The 21,721-nt window shown below is 41.8% G+C and overlaps 2 protein-coding genes across 10 annotated transcripts in view; one reads left to right on the plus strand and one right to left on the minus strand.

Moving 5' to 3' along the window:
• FNIP2 (folliculin interacting protein 2) overlaps positions 1-21,721 on the plus strand; it is a 72,107-nt gene that overhangs the window by 43,736 nt on the left and 6,650 nt on the right. For 5 of the 6 annotated variants that reach the window (XM_014572962.3, XM_006121871.4, XM_075930138.1 and 2 more), the window contains 8 exons: positions 2,567-2,768; positions 3,385-3,473; positions 7,034-7,180; positions 7,326-7,492; positions 14,635-15,967; positions 17,352-17,508; positions 18,711-18,911; positions 21,327-21,442. In XM_014572962.3, coding sequence (XP_014428448.2) covers positions 2,567-2,768; positions 3,385-3,473; positions 7,034-7,180; positions 7,326-7,492; positions 14,635-15,967; positions 17,352-17,508; positions 18,711-18,911; positions 21,327-21,442 — 2,412 coding nt within the window. Of the gene's footprint in view, positions 1-2,566; positions 2,769-3,384; positions 3,474-7,033; positions 7,181-7,325; positions 7,493-14,634; positions 15,968-17,351; positions 17,509-18,710; positions 18,912-21,326; positions 21,443-21,721 lie in introns of those variants that run through there. The other variant, XM_014572967.3, reaches the window with a different exon arrangement.
• Positions 1-21,721, minus strand: part of SPMIP2 (sperm microtubule inner protein 2) — a 104,013-nt gene that overhangs the window by 18,003 nt on the left and 64,289 nt on the right. The window contains exon 5 of one of the 4 annotated variants that reach the window (XR_012904194.1): positions 7,276-7,506. The exons of 1 other annotated variant lie outside the window; for it this stretch is intronic. Coding sequence is in view for 2 of the 3 variants with exons in the window: in XM_075930139.1 (XP_075786254.1) it covers positions 20,179-20,235 (57 nt within the window). In the remaining variant the exon portion in view is untranslated. Of the gene's footprint in view, positions 1-7,275; positions 7,507-11,253; positions 13,366-19,337; positions 20,236-21,721 lie in introns of those variants that run through there. 2 more of the 4 variants (XM_075930142.1, XM_075930139.1) reach the window with 2 other exon arrangements.

The raw sequence follows: 21,721 nt of genomic DNA on the forward strand, positions 1-21,721 counted from the left end.
CCCTACAAACACCGTGGAAGAACCATTTCCCATGCACTGTATCTGTGTGTTCTGTTAATCATTGCTAAAGACAGCTATTTTGGATTCTGTGCTACAGTGGCTTTCTTTTAGTTTGTGGGTCAAAGAAATTCAACTGAAACCTACCATATGAAAAACTGATCAAGTTTAAAAAATGAATGAAATTGTATTTTGTCTAAAAGCTAAGCTCAGCTAATTAAGTTGTGTTTAATTTAGATAAACTTATAGTGATCCGGTACATTAGTATTAAAAAAGAAAAACAACCCCTTTTGACTTTGATTTTTTTAAAGGCCCCTTTAAAAATTTTTCTCAAATAGATTACAGTGTTTTTGGTAACTGAAAGCGGTAACTTTCTGCTGGACATAACTTTCTGCTGGACATAACTTTCTCAGTTCCTGGCATAATATTTGCAGTATACAGCCTCAAATCTTTCTTCTAAGGCAAATAACTTTTGTACTTTCATCACAGCCACAGTAGAGAGAGAAATTGCATAAATGTATTTTAGATCCAGTAGTTAAACAGTTGTCAGGCATTACAGGTGTTGCTATATTCAAACATTCATTTGTGAGCCAATGAAGTATCATGAAACAATAGAATTTTTGCTATTGATCTCAATAGGCATTGAATCTGTGCTTTAATTCATACAGCCAAAGCTGCACAGCCGTTCATAGAATCATAGAATACTAGAATTGGAAGGGACCTCGAGAGGTCATCGAGTCCAGTCCCCTGTCCTCATGGCAGGACCAAGCATTGTCTAGAATAGATCATCCCAACCTGCTCTTAAATACCTTCAGTGATGGAGAATTCCATAGTCTCCCTAGGCAATTTATTCCAGTGTTTGACCACTCTGACGTTAGGAAGTTTTTCCTAATGTCCAACCTAAACCTCCCTCGCTGCAATTTAAGTCCATTAAGTTGACTGATCTTTAGGCCAACTGTCCAAAGAAAACAAAACTTCCATTTGCAACTTCATGTAGTGACTTCTCAGTCAAGTGCAATTAACAGTTTTATTGAAAAGGGTTCTCCGAGTCAGACTTCCATTTCCCAATCTCGAACTCTGGGAAATGTCTCCGTCTGCAGTGTTTTGTATATGCTGATTTACTGACCTTTTTACAAAGTCTATGGGAATTTGTCTTTGCACGAAAGTCACTAAGGAGTTCAAATGAGGTTGTTATCCTTTGGGGCTCTTATTTCTCACAAGCCTAGTTTTCTCTTTGGTGTCTGAAAATGTACCACTGTGGTGATGAATTTTATGTATTTAATATATCCTAGATGAACAAGAAAATAGTTTCCATTTAGAATGCATTTCCAAAAATGCACAGATCTCAGTTCAAATAGCTATCTCAAAAACTTCGTCCTGAAAACTGCTTTACAGTACATTGAAAAAGGAGACATTGTAACCTAGACCGTCTCTTCTTGAAGATCTGGTATGGAGAGTCTTGGTAATGCTAACCTAGTTTATAACCTTCTATAGAGCAGCTATGTTGCGACTGCAAAAAAAAGTGGATTTTGTTGTTGTGGTTTTTTTTCTTTTTTAATTTGAGAGAGTTATCCTGATTATGTCACATCTGAGTGGAGACAAGGCACTGGCAGTGTTTAGCTTGATATAGCTAGATGAGGTCAAGAGAACATCCCCCCCGCGCACTTATGGGTTAGTAACTAGCCACATCAAGTTTAAAAAAGACTGTTATCTCCACTGCATTTTATATCAAGATACTGGACTCCAGTCAAGTGTCAAAGTGATGGCAATTTGTCATCAATAAATCATTTTATTTCTTAATTAATAAGCCTGTTGGAGCAGATACTTTATCTTTTTACAAATAACAAATACATTTTCTGAATTCTGCTTTCTGTTCCATTGGATGGTTGACTGAGAGGGCAGTCCTTTTTCTGGCTCCTAAGATTTATAACAGCCTCTTGTTGATTGAATTCCCCTCCACCTAATATGGCTCAAGGAGCCTGTTTACTTGTGTTAGTTTAGCCATTCCTTTGTCCACCTGCTGGCTATGCTGTCACAGGCGTGTTTACCTCAAGTTAGATAGCACCCACGTTAAGAAGGACGACAGCTGTCCTCTTCTGGGGTAGGCAATCTGAAACCTTAATAGTATGGTTGAATCTATTGAAGAATACACGCCTCTATCTTTGCTGTCAGACATAAAATGGTGTAGCAGTGACATGGTAAGGCATTGAGGAATGATTTTGCAGCAGGATATTATGATAAATTGATTAATTCTTACAAAGCATTTGGATATGATGATGATGTCCGTCAGAAATACCCACACAGAAGTGTTTATAAAGCTTCTGTTTATGGGTGCTATTCCTAGAGAAAATCTTTCATGAGAGGGGATCTTGCTTCTAGCAAAGGCTTCTCTAGTTTTTCTGCTCTCTGTGAGCAAGTAACATTTTGTAAGTGGGGGCAAAATTTTTTCCAAGACATTGAAGTAGCTGTGGAGTTATAGTTAGAATCTCTTGCTGACACTCACAACTATGCATTGTGTACAAATATGGAAAACACACAGGGTAACTAGCAGATACTTCTCTCATTGCAGGTCCACTGAAGAGACTTTTAGCATGGCTGATGAAAGCTGTAGTTCGAATCCTGCAATGATTCGGAGGAAAAAAATTGCCATCAGCATAATTTTCTCCCTGCCAGAAAGGGAAGACTCGCAGAGAAACTTCCAGGACTTCTTTTTCTCTCATTTTCCTCTGTTTGAATCTCATATGAACAAGCTAAAGAGTGCAATTGAAAAGGTGCAGAATGCTATTCAGTGGACTATGAACAATAAGTGCTAAGCAGGGATGGAATACTCTAGAGCCTAGAAAGGTATAAATAATCAGGGGGTGAAGCCAAGCTGCAGACTCAGCCCTGACTGTGGCCTAGCACGTAGCTTCTCTGCACTACTAACTGCATTGGAAAAAGGTGTGCTCTAGGGCCAGAATTCCCCCCCCCCCCCAGCCCTGAGCTGTCTACTTGCACTGGAAGGAGGATATATATGTATATGTGTGGTCTCCTTCTTCCATGATATATGGGGGGGGGGGTGTCCTCCCATTTTAGATGGTTTTTCAATTAGTTCATGTATTGTGGGAGAAAGTGCATATTTGCTTTGAAAGAGTTGAGGGAAGGAAGAGAGTGTTTAGCATATAGCCCTTGCTTCCCTCTCTGCATGCACCTGATCACACGTTCTAGATTGGTCCTGTACAGTCACACATGGGGATGTGGGCAGCTTTTGCTATCCTAAGTGGCTGCAGAGCATCGGGGCTCAAGCCACAGTGTCTGTTGTTCAATTCAGACATGTTGATAGAGCTATAAAAATATCAACTTTCTTCCATTTTTCAAGATGTCACTTTTTGTTGTTTTTCTTTCAAGGCCATGATCTTCTGTAGAAAAATAGCAGAATCCAGCCTAAGAGTACAGGTTTATATCAGCCGTGTTACGGATGCCCTGGGAGAATTCAGGTGAGCTGTTATTACACCATATTATAGGAAAAGCAATTGGCACTATATAAAGTGACGGACATCTGGTATTTCCTGTTATAAGGCCCAGTGTTTGTTTCAGATACTTACAACTTTGCCAAACTGTAATCATTTGAGCTATTGTTTTCCAAGTTAGGAAGCTTCCTCAGACTGAAACATCTGCAAAAATGGTATAGCCATTTCTGAGAGTGACAGTTGAGGAAAACACATTATATTCCTACAGATAATGGAGCACTGTAGCTACAATGACTGGGATTCCCTGCGGAGCCCATTTAATCCTTTCTTAGCTTTTTCAGGATCATCACTGAAGAATGAGCCCTAAAACTCAGCCTTCACACAATGTTTAGCCCCATAGGCAAGAGTTCAAACTGACGCTGTTCATACTGCACCAGAGCATGTCTTAAATAACATGCCTAAGAGTAAGTATTCTCATCACAGAATAGAAAAAATACTTTTGGCAAACTTGAAAAAGTAAATTGCTTACAGAATTGGCATAAACTAACAGATCAAAAGTAAAATAAACATATACAAATATCTAAGAAAAATAAAATAAACACACAAATTGAATTATATGGGCACGTCTAGACTACTTTTTTTCTTTCAAAAGAAGATATGCAAATTTGGTGGGAATTTGTATATCTTCTTCCGATCGGTTTTTCAAAAGAGTTTTTTTCAGAAAAGCAAGCAGTCTAGATATGGTTCTTTTGAAAAAATTGTACACTTCAATTTTTGAGGAAGAAGGCTCTTTGGAAAAAAGAGGTTTTTTTTCGAAAGAACTACGTCTTGGCTGCTTGCTTTTTCGGGGAAAAAAAACCCCCAAACTCTTTTGAAAAAGTAATTGGAAGAAGATATGCAAATTCCGCTGAATTTGCATATCTTCTCTCAAACGTAAAACGTCGTCTAGACGTGCTGTATACGTGCAGGGAGTTGCTTAGAGACACAAAGCTAGATTGCTGTGGTAGGGTTGGAACAGACCTCAGGAGGTCATCAAGTCCAACCCCCTGCCCAAAACATAAATGCATCAACACAGATTTTTAAATGTAAAGTAGAAAGAACATTTTGTTACAAATTTGCATGCACTAATCATCCACAGAACAACAGAAAATTTTTCTAGAAAGACGAAGACTTTGCACTACCATAAGGTTATTTCTGAACTTGCTAACTTGTGAAGATTGTATAAAACTTGTAATGTGTAGAAGCCAATCTCTTTAACTTGAAATTTAATTGTGAATCATGCAAATCTGTTTAGAATTAAACTGGAGGTATGTTAACCTCCATTACTGGAGATGGCTGCCATTTGTGATGGATTTGTGTTTTGCTATTAATCTGCCCATTAAATACTTGTATGTCTAAGATCACACCTCTAAAATTGCATGTTATGTATTAAGTAATCATCTATGCATATTTACGGAGTTGGTAAAGCATCTGGCTGGTTGTTGTAAAGCCAGGATGATCAATCAAGCTGCAGATTTCATTCAGAGTTGCTCTTAGAGCATAGTTCTTCAATCTTAAAGGTTCTCCTAGAGCAGGGGTTCCCAAACTTTTTGACACGGGGACCACTAAATCCATTCACGAGCTTTCGGAGGACCGGTAACATTCATTTGCATTTTTGCATATTCATTAAGCAAATTACGACTATGCAAATATGGTGTTTTTTGGTTCTCCCAAAGCCCCCAGAGCCAGCTTTAGCAAAGCTTTTGATACGGCCACCCACAATATTCTTACCAGCAAGTTAAGGGAATATAGATTGGAAAAATGGACTGTAATCCAATAAAACCCTGCACCTTCACATCATGTATTGAAAAGGGGCTCATTTATTTTCAGAAAGCTGACACCATCTTTGGAATTTTTTATCCATCTTCTCATTCCGGATGGTGAATGCACCAGGTTCTCTCCATTCTGACACATTGTAGTGCCTTTAAACCTCACTGTCAGCAGTGGGGATATTTAAAAGGCACTGCTTTTACATTTTTATTCAGGATCTGCGTGCGGCCTGAACTGTCCTGCTCACTGCTGGCCGATTCTTCTCCTCCCCACCCCCCCCAGCCAGCCCGGCTGTCTCTGCCAGCCGATTCTTTCCCAATCTCTCCTGGCAAACCCTGCTGCTCCTGCGACCTGGTTTCCCACCCCCTCCCCAATGTGATCTCCCCTGGCTCAACCCCATTGTTCCTGCCCCCCCAGCCAGCCCTGCTTCTGCCAGCCAGTTCCCCAGCCAGCCCTGTGGTCTGCCCCAGCCAGCCTCACTGCCCCCGCGAGCCGGTTCCCACCCCCGCGATCTCCCCTGGCCAGCCCCACTGCTCCCACCCCTCCCCAGCCAGCCTCACTGCCCCCGCGAGCCGGTTCCCACCCCCGCGATCTCCCCTGGCCAGCCCCACTGCTCCCACCCCTCCCCAGCCAGCCCTGCTTCTGCCAGCCGGTTCTCCCCACCCCCGCGATCTCCCCTGGCCAGCCCCACTGCTTCCACCCCTCCCCGGCCAGCCCTGCTTCTGCCAGCCGGTTCTCCCCACCCCCGCGATCTCCCCTGGCCAGCCCCACTGCTCCCACCCCTCCCCGGCCAGCCCCGCTTCTGCCAGCCGGTTCCCTCCACCGCGCGATCTCCCCTGGCCAGCCCCACTGCCCTCTCTCCCCCTCCCCCGTCCAGCCCTGCTCCATGATCTCCCCAAGCCAGCTTCACTGCCCCCGCCAGCTGGTTCCCACCTGTGCGATCTCCCCTGGCCAGCCCTGCTTCCACTGGCCAGTTCCCTCCCTATCTCCCCCGGGCACCTCCACTGCCCCGACCCTGCTTCCCTCTGGCCAATATCCAACCCTTCCTCCTCCCTCCACAGCCAGCAATAAGAGCTCACTTGGTAACCCTCACTATGCCTCTGCTGGGAGCCTGAACCATACGGCTACATCCGCCCAGCCCGGCTGAGGGCTTGAGGAACCCAGTGCTGAATGGGCAGTCTGGGAGCCCGGAACACCCTGGCAGCCACGCTGAGGCCCGGTATTTTTTTCCCGCGGCCCGGTACCGGGCCGCAGCCTTTAATTTGGGAAATGCTGTCCTAGAGTCTCAGTTTGCATCTTTTTAGTGACACCATTTACCAGAAAGTATGATGAAATGATTGCTGGTTGTATGTGAAGCAGTTGCTGGGTAAAACTAACCTACTGAACTTTGTGGCAATAAACCATGATTCCTTAAAACATTATAATGCTTAGCCCAACTATTCAATTTGTCTCAGAGGAACACTTTCTTTGTCAGATGAATTTCATATCCTCCTTCCATATCCTTACATGCTCAGAGGAATGCGTTCTCTGTCAAGGGAATTGCAATTGTATCAATAAAAATGTTGCTGATGCACTTACAGTGCATCTCAGATAATGTAGTGTCCTACAGTACACCTCTCATTATGTGAGTGGAGCCTCTGACTAGCTATACAGCACCCACGTAAGTATTAGAACTCCTAACACCTGTTGTTAAAAAAGATGGCAGAAAACTGGGTTTTTTTTTCTTCTGTTATATTTTTGAAACCTCATTGACAGTTTCTTTTTCTTTCTTATGGTAGGCTTACAATCCGGAACCTGTACACCGTTCCAAGGGTTGCAGAACCCGTGTGGCTTACCATGATGTCTAGTACTTCAGAAAAGAACCAGCTATGCCAGCGCTTTGTGAAGCAATTTACACTTCTGATAGAACAGATCAACAAAAACCAGTATGTTTCCTCCTACTTCATCCCTTCAGCCTGGCACTAACTTCTGCTCTAATGTAGACAAACATAACAGGAAACACATGCATGAATATACTTACCTTTTTTTTTCCTGGCATCTCTTTATTTTTGTTTTGTTTTTTTTCTTTAGGTTTTTAGCTGCTTTATTGACGGCAGTGCTGACCTATCATCTGGCATGGGTCCCAACTGTAATGCCAATTGACCATCCTTCAACAAAGACCTCTGAGAGAGGCACATCACAATCTGTAAACCTGCTGGCAAAATCACATCCTTACAACCCTCTGTGGGCACAGCTCGGTCAGTAGAAAATTCTAAAAAAAAAAATTGGTGTAAAAACTGTTAGTAAATGTTAATCTATTTAATTGAAAGGTAGTATTCCTCTACAAATGCATCATTGGACATATGCAGATATTTAAAAAATAATACTTCATAGGTGGGTAGCTAAGTATAGAGGGGATGGTGGTGGAGAGAGGTGTCAGGGAGCTGGTTCTGATTCTCTGGTTCACTCTTCTCTTATATTAATGCTGCCTTGCAGTAGTCTTAGTTTAAGTCAGCTACTGATTTGTGCTTCTTCTACCTGAGGAGTATATCACTGGAGCTCACATGTATCCCCTTTATTAGGAAACAGAGGTGGGGCATGAGAGAGGCAGAGGTCCTGGCTATAATGTAGATGGGCAAGCAGAGTGTTCCCCCTATGCCAGGGAAATTCTGTGCTGGGCATTAGCAATGGGATTACAGTCCTTTTGCTCCCTCTCAGTTGCTCAAAGGGGTAGCTCACTATCTAGAGAATCTGGTCCCAATTCCTCAGATATATTACTTAGGGTATGTCTACACTGCCGCCCTAGTTCGAACTAGGGTGGCTAATGTAGGCATTCGAACTTGCAAATGAAGCCCGGAGATTTAAATATCCCGGGCTTTATTTGCATGTTCCCGGGCGCCGCCATTTTTAAATGCCCCGTAGTCCGAACTACCTGCCCGCGGCTACACGCGGCATGGGCTAGGTAGTTCGCATTAAAGCTCCTAATTCGAACTACCGTTACTCCTCATTGGCGGCGCCCGGGAACATGCAAAAATGGCAGCGCCCGGGAACATGCAAATAAAGCCCGGGATATTTAAATCTCCGGGCTTCATTTGCAAGTTCGAATGCCTACATTAGCCACCCTACTTCGAACTAGGGTGGCAGTGTAGACATGCCCTTAGAAATTATCTTGATATATGGAATCAAGTGGATTCTATATAAGAAGCATGTGACTGAGAGCTGGCAAAATATTTATAACTGGCAGTTTTATTTATCTCTGAAAATTCCTCTTCAGGCCCAGTGTCTGTGGACATGAATGTTTGCAGAGTAGAAAGTTACATGCATAAAATCTCTCTCTCAAAATTCCATTATTTGGAAAATCCCTCCCTACCCCTCGATTTTTTTTTTTCTTCTTGCACTCGATCTGTTCAATGTAAAAAAACAAAAAAACAGAAAATTCAGTGCAGTTTTAAAGAAGCAACTTGAATAACAATAGCTCTGTGTCAGTATCAAGTTCGTTTGCTTATCTGAGCAGATCCCAACTGCTGGGCTATGGACTGCTGCCAGTCTGCGACCTGCTGGCTGCCCGGCTGCAGCAGCTACCGAAGCTCAAGCTGGCTCTTCATGGTGGCTCAGCTCTGGCAGCCATGGTGGCTGTGGCAAGGCAGGAAGAGGCGGAGCAGGAGGAGCCACTCCACTCCTCTGTGCTTTGGAAGGGAGGGAGCATGAAGGAGGAGGGAGCACACGTGCCACCACTAGGGCTGAGGAGGAGGAGGCACCTCCCTCCCCTCCTCGGTAATGGCAGCCAGCCGGGATGCCGCGCTCTGCCTGTATGGCCGTTTTTGCTAGCAGTAGCACTGAGGTGGTGGCAGAAATAGACAGAGGAGGAGATGCCTTCCTCCCCTTCGCCCCCCCTGCCTGTAATGGCGGCCTATCAGGGCTCCACGCTCTGGCCCCAGGGCCGCTTTTGCTGGCTGCGGCAGGAGGAGGCGGAGAAGGAGGCACCTCCCTCTCTCCCTCCTTGGTAATGGAGGCCCGGCCAAGGCTCCTTACTCCCCCCACTCAACCCATTGGGGCACAAGACACGCTTGGGGAGGGAAGGGGCATGAAGGAGGGAGTGCATGCGCCACCAACAGCCGCTCCTCTTTCCGCACAGCTCTCTAGCGGCCAGCCTCGCTCTGGGGAGTAATGAAGGGGGCGGTCAAATGGGTGTTGGGTGAGGATGCTGGCATGGGTTATAGCAGCAATTATAGGCCCCACCCCCTAATTACAGGCCCTGTGGGGGTGTAGGGGGAAGGAGCTCAGCCCCACCCCTTTATCCCTCTTGCTGCTGCTGAGGTGCTTCAACAGGGCCAGCTCTGAAGGCGCCACTTAACATGGCCATGTGGTCTGGGGCTAGCCCCACAGGCTGGAGGTGCTGCTGACATGGCGTCTCCAGAACCGGCCCCGGGCTGCGTGACCACGATAGCAGCACCTCCAGGGCAAGCCCCGGGCCACAGTAGCAATGCCTCTGGGCTGGCCCCAGGCTGCCTGGCCATGGTAGCGGCGCCACCTGGACCAGCCCCAGGCCACGGTAGCAGCAGTAGCAGTGCCTCTAGGGCTGGCCCTGGGTCACGGTACCAGTGTTTCCGGGGCCAGCCCCAGGCTGCGCACTCACGGTAGCGGTGCCTCTGGGGTGGGCTGCAGTAGCGGGGCTGGCCCAGGTTGCAGTGTTGCAGAGCGGACCTGGGGCCGTGTGGCTGTCGGACCTCCGGGGCTGGCCCCAAGCTGTGTGGCTGCAGCAGGGGTGCCTCTGGTGCAGCCTGTGGCCCTGGCACTTCTGAGGGTGGCCTGTGGCTGTGGCTAGGACAGCATGGCTGCAGCCATTTCTGCAAGAGATCACGAAGCCGGGTAAGGTTCCCCCTCATATCCAGACCCCTCCCCCCTCCAATTCTGTCACTTCCCTCCCCTCCAATACCCAGCACCCCTAGCTTGCTCTGACACCCTCCCTTGTTTTTGCACCCTCTCTCCTGGCCCCACACTGCACCCTCCCTTGTTCCTGCTTCTTCCATCTGGCCAAACACCCTATTCCCAGCCTGCTTCTGCACCCCAGGTCCTTCCCAGATCCTGCACCCTATCCCTATCCTACTTGCTAGCAGCCTTGTCTACCACCCTTATTTTTGTCCCTACCCCAGAGCCTAAGGAGGTCCATAAAATCCACTAACTCCAGAATCCTAGAAAAGTAAATCTGGCCTATGGGAAACTCTGAACCTCAGTTTCCCCCTTCCCTTCTCCTCACCCTGTGAGGTTGGGACACCCCGTGAGTGAGGTGTCAGTCGGGGCCACATCAGTGAGAACTGGGGGGCTTTGGAGGGTTTTTTTGCTTCTCACTTGTGTGATCTTGAATTGATTTTGTTTTTTTGGGTGGGTCAGTGACCCCCCCAGACCCCAAATGGTTTCTTCACTCCTCCCATAAATAAAGAAAACATTGAAACATTTTGTGTTGGATAGAATATATTACTTAATTTAAAATGAAGTTTGATAAACTAACACGAGGAAGTTAAAACACTTAATCTGTTTTATAATTTAAATTAACCTGTTCTTACTAGCTGCAGCTGGTTCAGACAATAAGGTCACCATACCCAGCAGCATAGTTCTCAACCTGCCCCTTCCTCCTGAGGCCCCGCCCCTTCCAGGTTGGCCTGCGGCCACTTCCAAAATTTCTGGAAGTGGTACCCCCCCCCCCAAAATTATTGCCCATCCCTGGGCAATAGGGATCAGAGGTTAAAGGGTCAAAGGGCATAGGGAGCAGGGGTGGGGCGTTAAAGGGTGTAAGGCACTGGGTTGGGGCTAGGCAATCAGATAACATTGTATTTACATATTTGCATGTTCATTATTTGCATAATGAATAGGCAAATATGCACATAAAATATTGCCAGTCTGCCAAAGGTTTGTGAATGGGTTTGCTGGTCCCCAGCATAAAAAGGTTGGGAACCTCTAGTTTATCTCTCTCCCTTTCTCATTCATAAATTCGTGGAGAGTTGTATTGCTTGCTTTAAAAAAAAAAAGTTATTGAGTTATTGTGGGGGGAAATTGGGTGTTCTGGGATTCAGGTAAGTGGGAACTGGTTTGGGGAAATAAGCCATGGCTGAGGTTCATAGCCAGCTAGAGTGGAACTGTGGAGTTCCTCCTTTGGGCAGTAGATCTTGTCCTCTCTCTCAGCAAAAGTTACCAGTGGTTCTTTAGGAAAAGAAGGGAAATGAATTGTTACCAAATGTGGTAACCCAGTACCTACATTACAGAGTAGGCTCCATAGGAAGATAATACTAGCTTTAGAAACCCAGACAAATTCTAATGGCTGAGCTCAAAATGTCTCAGTTCTCTCTTCTCAGCACAAAAAAGTGAGTTTAGGTGTTATAATTTGTATTAATATGAAGTAAAATGTTGCCCTCTGGTGGTTCCTTCCTCAAAAGACAGGATTCATAGTACAAATGTACTTTCTAAAAACATTTTTTAAAGGATGGTGTAGTATTTGTAAATAGCTTTTAAAATGGAGTTTTATATAAATGCATGATTTATTATTAAATTATACTAAAATGCTATGTTTGTCGAATGCAGCATTCTATAAGTAATAAAACCATATTGTTAATCAAGGAACTGCTCAGTCTCTGCAGTTCTTAATTTTTTGTTTACATTTTTCTTTTGAGCTGCCCTAATACTATTATTGCTCCAAGACTCTTCCTAAATACTAAATTAGGCTAGAATCCTGCAAGCAAGCAGTTGCTTTAATATACCCAACTGTCAGTCATAGAAATATAGAGAGCTCAAGATGTCATCTGTTGTCACTCCATGCTGAAGCTTACATAATTTATCTCTGAAAGGTGTTTGTCTAACTTGTTCTTATAAACCTCCAGTGATGAGCATTATGGAACCTCCCTTGGTCACCTATTCCAGTATTTAACTGCCATTATAGTTAAAACATTTTCTTAACATCTAACCTAAAACTCCTTTGCTGCATCATCTTCATAGCAGTCTTTAACATATTTGAAGGCTATCATCAGGTTCCCTCCCTCCCTTTCTTGGCAAGACTAAGGTTACACAGTTTTTCTAACTTTTTCTCATAGGTCAGGTCAGGCTTTCTAAACTTTATCATTTTTTATTGCTTATCTTTGGACTTCTCCTTCAGTATGTTCTCATCTTTCTTAAAGGGTGGCTCTCAAAACTGGATACAGTACTCCATGAGAGGCCTCACCAGTGCCAAGTAGAGCAGGACTATTACCTCTCATGACTTACATATGATATGCCTGCTAATACACCCTAGAATTATATTAGGCTTTTTTAACAACTGATATTGCTTCATATTCAACTTGTGATGCACTAGAATTCCTAGATCATTTTCAGCAGTTGTTGCTCTAACAGAAGGCTAGGATACACTTAACGAAGCCACACCAGGTACATTAAACATAGGAGGTTTTATTGCCAGGGCATATTATGCCTCTCAGCCTTCGTGCATTACTAAATATGTGCTTCTCGCTGCGGAGAAGCAGGCAATTAAGCAAGCAAGTAAGCAAGAATCCAATGCTTACACCCCTTCTGCCACAGACAGTCCCGGATCCTCCATCCATTCTCTTGAGGGCTAGTAGTGGGTGCTGCTCCAGCGTGGGAAGTCCCTGGGCACACGCGCACACACACGACCTAGGTCCACAGGTGAGACTGTTCCCCAATCAGTGCCTTTCGGCCATCTTGTAATTATTCCTTTCTTAGGGGCATAAACATTCACAAGCAGATTCTGGCAGGAAACACCATGGCTATCTAATTCTCAGACCTCATGTCCTTGGGCCTAATTATCTCACAATTTGTTGATGCAACTAAGGAGGCCTTGGGCTAGGTCATCACCAGTTAAAACCGGCTCACTGCCGTCTTTAGCCGGACCGTCTGTAATAAGGTGCAGGGGTAACTGGTGGCCAGCCCCGACAGCAGTACTGCTGCCTACTCAGTTATTCCCATTTTGTTGTCTATTTGGTTTTTACTTCTGAAGCAAAGTACTTCGCATTTGTCTTCTATTGAATTTCATTTTGTTGATTGCAGACTACTGTTCCAATTTGACAAGATCTTTTTTAAATTCTAATGTTGTCCTCTAAGGGGCTTGCAACCCTTCCCAGCTTGGTGTCATCTGTAAATTTTATAAACATATGGTCAACCCCATTATCCAAGTCATTAGTGAAATACTGAATAGTACCGGATCCAGGACAGGTCCTCTGCGTGATCCCGCTTGATACATCCAGTTTGACAGTGAACCATTGCTGATTACTTTTTTAGTAGACTTTCAACCAGTTGTGTACCTACCTTACAGTAATTTTAAATTTGACCACACTTTCCTAGTTTGCTTATGAGATGTCATTTGGGGCTGCAACAAAAATGTTACTGAAATAAAGGCACATCATGTCTACTGGTTTCTCTTCCCCTGCCCCCGCTCCCCACGGCCCTCATCAGCTAGGTCAGAGTAACCTAGTCAAAGAAGGAAATTCTTCTGGTCTGGAATTACTTGTTCTTGACAAATCCTTGCTACCTAGCTGTTACTTGTTAGTCCTATGATCCTCTAGGTACTTTAAAAACTTACTGCAGGCAACTATTAAACAATATTTTTTCAGGTATTGGAAATAATGTTGACTGATCTATAATTTCCCTGGTCCTTTTTTTCTCTCCTTTTAAAAAGATATTTACAATGTTTGCTCTTCTGCAGCACTCTGGGATCTCACCCATCCTCCTTGTGATCTTGAAGGTAATTGCTAATGGTTCAGAGATTGCATCAATTAGTTCCTTACGTACTCTAGGGTACATTTTGTCAGACCCTGCCAACTTCAATACATCTAACTTATTTACAGTTTTTAACCTGTTCCTTCCCTATGCCTGTGGGACTGCTTGTGCGCATAAAGTAAATCTTGTGAGTGTGTTCTTAGTATCAAGGCTTTGATGTGGCTTTTAATCTTAGAAACTCTATTAAAAATGTCAGTTGGGCTTCTATTTGTTTCCTTATGATTTCCATAGCAACTAGGCTCAGCTTTTAAATAAAAGGACTTACTTTACTGGTCTCCATTTTCAAATGAAAATTATGTCTTGTAAGCTTTGTTTTGAAAAACAAAACTTCCCAATGGTGTTGAGATGACAGAGGTTGAATACTAGCACTCTCACGATCAACCCAGGAAAACATGCCAGGAGGCAAATAGAGGAAATATGTGGGTTTAGAAAAAAATAGAAGTAAATGGTTCAAGCCTCCATTAATTTGTGAGGAAATGCATTTTTAAAAATGAAATTTAAAATAATTTCCCAAATTGTGTGTTCTTACAAAGTATGTAGTGAGTGTCTGTTTTCTATTTTTGAAGCTTGTAGTGTAACTACGTACATGTTTGTGAAGTACCTGTTTCCCTATATGTTTCTATAGGTGATCTATATGGTGCCATAGGCTCTCCCGTTAGGCTGACACGGACTGTGATTGTTGGAAAACATAAGGAATTAGTTCAGCGTATTCTCTATGTTCTGACATACTTCCTGCGGTGTTCTGAGCTACAGGAAAATCAACTGACCTGGAATGGGAAAGTTGGAGAGGAGGAGCAACTGCTAAATGGAAGCAAGATCACAACTACATTGGAAAAGGGAGAGATTGAGGAGTCTGATTATGTGGTTGTCACTGTTAAGAATGAACCTGCTCTTGTGCCTCCAGTCCTACCTCCGAAGAATGGTGGAGATCAAACCAGTAGCACTGTGGGGCATGTTGGTAATCCAGAGAGCTTTCCTGCTGTGCCAACGTCTTCAAAAGAAAAGAATGAAGAAGTAACAGGAATGGCTGATCAGATCTCCAGGGTCTCCTGTATTGCATCAAAAGACTGCACAGTTGGCAGTCCTGAGTGTAAAGGAATGATGGATGACAATAAGAAAGGGAAGGTAGTTGATGATATAGAAGCTGAGTCCAACCATTTTGAAGAACAAATAGAATCAGAGGATTTAACGGAAGAGTTAAAGAATAGCAACCAGGCCACGAGTGAAGCAGCAAAAAAGCCATATGACAGGTCATCTGCTGTACCATGTCCTGAGAGATTTGTTGCTAGGACTCCTTCGTTAGAAAGGGTCTCCTTCCAGATTGGAAGTTCTACATCACCAGAGTCAGATTTAGAAAGTCACAGGAGAGAAATGGATGAAAATTTTAGGGCATTCAGAAAAAGCTGTACTTCAAGTCCACCAAATGTGCCTGCAGAAACTCCTCAGAGCCAACACGAAACTTCCAAAGCCCCCCTTAAACCATTACACATTAAGCATAATATCTGTTATGCACAAATTTCATCATGCGAAGCGAGTGCAAGTATATTTGAATATTTTGCTGAGGGTAATAAAATTGAAACGAATGTAGTAAATACGTCTGGCTTGTCAGATGAACCACTGAAGTCATCTGATAAGAAAATAGAAATAAGAAAACCACAAACCTTAGAAGCTGGAACTCTGCGCTCCAAGAATGGGGAGGACCATTCATTTGACTCTGTTAAAACAAGTTCTGATTTAAAGGACTCCGGCCAAGTAGTCACTGAAGATGTCTCCTATGGGGATCCTGGAAGGAAAAGCCCCTTGAGAACTGAAGGGGAGATTCGTAGGAATGAGAGTTCAGACAGTGCACTGGGAGACAGCGATGATGATGGTGCTTCATGTACCTTTGATCTACACCCTCGAGGCCATATCAGTAATAGGCATGAAGAATTTACAGAAGTAGAACTTCCTTTACCAAGGTAAAGAATGTATTTGAGTGAGTCTTATACTAAGTGGGGTCAAACATTGTTACTAGTCAAGAGTTGTTCCAGTCATCTGTAAAATTCATGGGGGCCTTAACTCAGTTTCTTGCTGCTGTGTCAGCACTGTAAAATAGCTTTTGTAACTGGGTCCCTTGTTGGCAGTCTCTGCAAAAGGCCTAGGTTGAGTAGGATGATAAACAATTATTTTGACATGCAGTGATCATTTTTGACAGGGCTTCTTTTCTTAGATATTTCTGATCCTTTGGCAGGGCTAAGACCCATCTGATGAGGTAGGGAGCATGGACAGTTACTGTCTTTTTGCTTTGAAAGCTCCCCTGTCTAAAGCATAAGCATTAAATTTGTTTACTTAAAACCAAACAAAATCTTTGACTGGTCTCAAGTACTTACATCAAAGTTACTTTTAATATTTGCTGGAAATCACTATTATAGTTAGGACTACAAAACAATTTCCATTATAACATCTCCATTCCTACCTAGGCTCTGAGCTGTACATGGAGCCCTTGTAAACAGGTGGAGCTCTATGTACTTCATTCAGTCAATTATCTGGGCTTTATTATGGTTATGGATCTTGAAAACTGCTCCCTTGGTGCTGAAATGTTCTATCTTTGGCCTCTGGCAGAAGGTGAACATTTTTCAAAATCTGAGCAAAATATTTTCCCCATCCTTTTATGTTTAGAGAGAGCAAAACAATGCATACGTTTTCCCTCTGTTTACAAAATATTCTAATCAGACTTTTGGTACATAGGATCAATGAAGGCTAAAATTTAATGTAAGCATAATTTTGATGCAAGATGGATGCCTTTGCTTTGTTTGAGACTGCATATGCATTTAGTTATGCATTCATTGAACCAAGCAATGAACTCTCAAGCTCAGCAAGCCAACTAGCAGTGAAACCAAGGTGTGTGTTTATTACACAAGGCCTAATGGTTGCAGACTTGTCATCTTTTCTTAAAATCTAGGAAACTAAAATGTTCTGAACTGTTTAAAACTAGTTAGGGGATATTCAAATTCCTACATCAATATTAATTCTATATTGTTTTTGTTTTTCCTTACGTGTGGCTTCATTTAGCGTTGCTTAATTTTAAATGCTAGATGACATGTTATGTAAATTTAAGCAGACTACAGAGTGAGGCACAGAGTGAGCCCGAGGGCTAGTTAATGTCAGGTCTATCAACAATATCTAAATGCAGTCTGTCAGATAAGAATTGTATTCGTTTCATGTATCTTAACATCTTATGACAAGTCTGTTATGCTGACAATGTCACCATATGCATTGTGCCTATAGGAGGAGTGGGGAGAGAGTTCAAAAGGGTAGCTATGCTCTTGGCTTTTGAATGGGCTTCATATTCTTCTGTTTCAGATCCAACATAATCAGCAGTCCAAGTGTGAAAAACTTTGGAAGGTCACTTCTCGGTGGTTACTGTCCCACATACATGCCTGATCTGGTACTGCATGGAATAAGTAATGATGAAAAACTCAAGCAGTGGTTACCAGCAGATCTGCTTCATGCAGTGCATGTAGGTTTCCCTACGTTTTTTCAGAGCCACTGACCTATAATAGTAGGAATGAAAGATCTTACTGAGAACATGGGGGAAAGACAGAGGATAGTTCCTGTTGAGTAAAACCATTTGCCTCCAATAGGAAAACGTCACACTTCTTGACTCGTGGAACATGTGACGCATATACCACTTTCATATATGTGCTTTCATTTGTACTATGTAAATCTTTTATAACACAAATATAAATAGGAAAATATAATTCTGTATTTACAACTTGGAAAATGTAACACGTTTATTCTTTATATTAGGAAAAATATCATATTGAAGTGCTTCCCTTTTCAGTCGCCTTAACAGGCTGATAGCATTGTAACATACATAATCAAGATGGTCCGCAGATACCTGGAAGCTTGTTAATACACAGTTGCCACCTACAACAGTACATGTTATTATGGATATTAGAAATCTTTACAGGGACTGAGATTTTACTAGATGCCATTAGCACATCTATCTGACAGCAGATTGTAGTTGGCCATAAGAACAAACTTCATCATATATTAGACCATGTCTAAAATGTCTAATTTTGCTCTGTTTCTATGTTCAAAACAAGTAATTTATTGTAATTGATCTATCTATTTATAGTTGCATAGTAAATGCTGACTAAAGATTAACAAGCCCTGGTAGCAGTCATTAAGTGCTTGGATGTTAGCAATAAAAAGAATCATGTTTCTCTAATGGACTTGTTTTTAACAGAGCAATGAAGTTATAGTTTTTTCAATGCTTACTGAACAGAAATTTGTCTTAAAAATATACAGGCCATAGGTTAGCCCCAACCTAATCCTTTCTGCCTCCCTTGTAATAGAAAGCAGCATTAAAGCTGATCGTATAGCGAAGCTGGGATTCCTTTTGTATAAAGGAATTTGCAAATAGTGTATAGCTATCTCTTTCACACCCACCTTTTTTAAAAAATCAACACATTTGACTCGTGTATTTTTTTTCCTTTGGCCCCAAATCAAATTTGTCTTATTAGTTAGTTCACTGTAAATAATAATAATAAAAAAATCCAAATTATCTGTGGTTTTAGACAAAAACAATGTTTGGTCTCATTTGTTTGACACACTCTTCTCTCTTAACTATTTCCCCCCACTTAAGTGCTATTGAAACCTTTTAGTCTCATTAGTGTTGAAAATATTTTGAACAGCTAGTGTTGTTGTCTGTTGCAGCATCCAGTTCTAGATGAGCCCATAGCAGAAGCTGTCTGCATTATTGCCGATACAGATAAATGGAACGTTCAGGTGGCTACAAGCCAGAGAAAGATGACAGACAATATGAAGCTTGGCAAAGATGTCTTAGTATCCAGTCAAGTGTCCAGTTTGCTGCAATCCATTTTACAGCTTTATAAACTCAACCTCCCAGCTGACTTTGTAAGTATTTCTTTATGAACAACTGTGGCTAATGATAATTGTTCAGTCATATGTGCTAAACTGCTTACGTTAGAGACTTCAGGTATTATCTATTTGATTTTTAGTTACTGTGAAACTATTTAGTAAATATACTTAACATGCACAGTGCTGCCCACCTACAGATACACTACATGCACAAAACCATATTAAAAGGACATTAAGATAGCAAAGTCAAGGGCAAGTTAGTAAATGCCAGAATTAAGGATGCCTGATCAACCTTAATTCAGACCCTTAATTCAGTTTTTCTTCTGGGTCACCCACCCATTGTTCAGATCAGCAGACTGTGTTTTGTATGGTACTACAAAAAACAGAGACCAGCTCTGAGCTATAGGCAACAAACCCCAATGGTATGTTTTATTGTGGCATTTCAAGATTTATTAAAACCCAGCTTTAGGAATGTCAGTGGTAAGTAGAAAGAGCAAACTAAAATCAGTGTGGATGCTGCTAAAATAAACCTTTTTAATAAGAAACATCATATAAAATGTTTATAGCCCAGTTTGAGATATTACCTCTGACATTAAAACTGATTTGTAGATAATTTTGCACTTATTCAATGGTATAAGTCGTAAAGGAAGCGTAAAAAAAATCCACTTCGCATCTCATGCCTGTGTAGGCATGATGAGCCTGAACTCTTCAGCCATCAAGAATGAGAGGAATTTTCCCAAGGAACCCACACATCACATTTACAAATTCTAGGTATCTCCAGACGTTTAGCTGCTACTCAATGCATGGAGGTGTTTTGTTTGTAAAGGTTACTATACAGGAGTGTGTGATGCTGCAGAATCTGCTTTAGAATACAGCGTAATGAAGAGATAAACTCTTCTCTTTATTGTCATCTATATTCTTAACTTTCATAAAATTTTTAATCCCCATATCTGTTCTCAAGTATGTGAGAACCATTATGAACTGAAAGGATGTTTTTTCAAATATGTATTTATACTGCTGAAGGACATCTAAAGAATATATGGTATCTTGCCTACCACGGACAGCTCTCTTCTGTTTTAGACTTCAGTTAGCAAAAATGTGTTGTATATTAGCATAAAATACCAAAGGAAATTCAAATTTGTAGGACAGTGTTAGGAATCCCACATGCTTGAACAAATGTAGTGCTTTTATTCTTTAAACTTGAGAAATACACTTAGGTCAAATTAAGTTACTTGCTTCTAATTGCTGCCTCTTCTTGTCAGATGTGCTCTGCAATGTGATTTACTGCATATGCTGCTTGCCTTCATTTCTTAGGAGCACGCAAAGCTGCATTATTTTGATTCTGGTGGACTGGTCTTTGCTGTAGAGAGATGATGTATCAAATTTATTTCATATTTGGTTTGGGATAAAGTATCTTACCAGTCCCCATTCTAGCACTAAAAATATTAATTGTAATTCTAGCCCCCGGGTAATTTTGCCATTGACTTCAGTGGTACCAGGGATTTCCCTCATATTTTGAAACAAGCAAAGTCCCATTCTGTTACCAATCAATTAGATCTTCTATTTTCCCCTTTTTGTATCTCTTTGAGGGTGGGCAGAAGCAGTGCCACCAAACATTTGTTCTGGATTTCTCTGACATAATTGCTCTGTTATGTAAATTCTCTTTTCAGTCTATAAAAAAAATGTAACTGTACTTATTTAATATTAAGGTTATAAACTATGATTTTTTTTAAAAAGTCTAATTATTAAATTACCAATTTAACTTCAACGATCGCCTTTTGAAAAACAGAATTTGATTCAGCAGGGTTTCAGAACTAGTATTAAAACTTTTTAATTCTAATACTACAAAATATTTACCAGGGCTTCATAAGTGAGATTTTAGAGTAAATTAATAAACAAAAGAATCTGTCACTACAGCCCACATCATTGTCCTCACAACTTGATTGCAAATGTAAAAATATACAATATTTAAAAAAATAAAAAGTACTCCATTTTATAATTTAGTTTTTTCAAGAATGGAAGTTCTGATTTTAGATTCAGCTATTTAAGTTGCATCTTTCAGAAAAATAGTAAATTGTAAAGAAGACATAGTCAATATTTTCAGGTTTCAGATGTCTTTGGGTCTGATCCAGCTTTTAATTAAGTCAGTGAAAAGACTACAGTAAGAGTTGACTACAGCAAGAGTTGGATTTAGCTGTTTGACAGATGTGCAACAAAGGTGCTAATCGGGGAAAAACAGCCTGACCCAAATCTATTTTACTACAATTGTGTTGACCACTTGAAAACAAGCAGCATGCCCATTCTTCGGGGGGTTTTAGCTACACTTTACGTACATCATTCCTCCTGGTATAGTAGCTATAAAATTATATTATATAAAATAAGTTTGCACCTTTACAATGGTTTCACATGAAAGCTAATCAATTCTTGAAATTTCTGGTGTGTTTTTTACAGTGTATAATGCATCTTGAGGATAGGCTACAGGAGATGTACCTCAAAAGCAAAATGCTCTCCGAATACCTGCGAGGACATACAAGAGTCCATGTAAAAGAGCTAGGAATTGTATTGGGGTGAGTATGATGTAAAGCTGCAATAAACTGCTGTTTAAGATTGGGTGGCTAACTTCCCTTGAAGTTCAAACGCTACTCCACTGTTTAGTGAGAAGGCTTGCTTCTCTTTCACACACAAACCTACTGGACAGTGAGATGCTAAGTAAAAGTGTGAAAATGTGTGCCTTTGAGCTGTTTTTTTTTTAAATTTATAATAAAGAACATTATTTTTCATAAGCAGTTTGACAGGATGAAACAAGCAAAGTCCCATTCTGTTACCAGTCAATTAAATCATCTATT

The sequence above is a fragment of the Pelodiscus sinensis genome, chromosome 5, assembly GCF_049634645.1.
Source record: "Pelodiscus sinensis isolate JC-2024 chromosome 5, ASM4963464v1, whole genome shotgun sequence".
Classification (NCBI taxonomy): Eukaryota; Metazoa; Chordata; order Testudines; family Trionychidae; genus Pelodiscus; species Pelodiscus sinensis.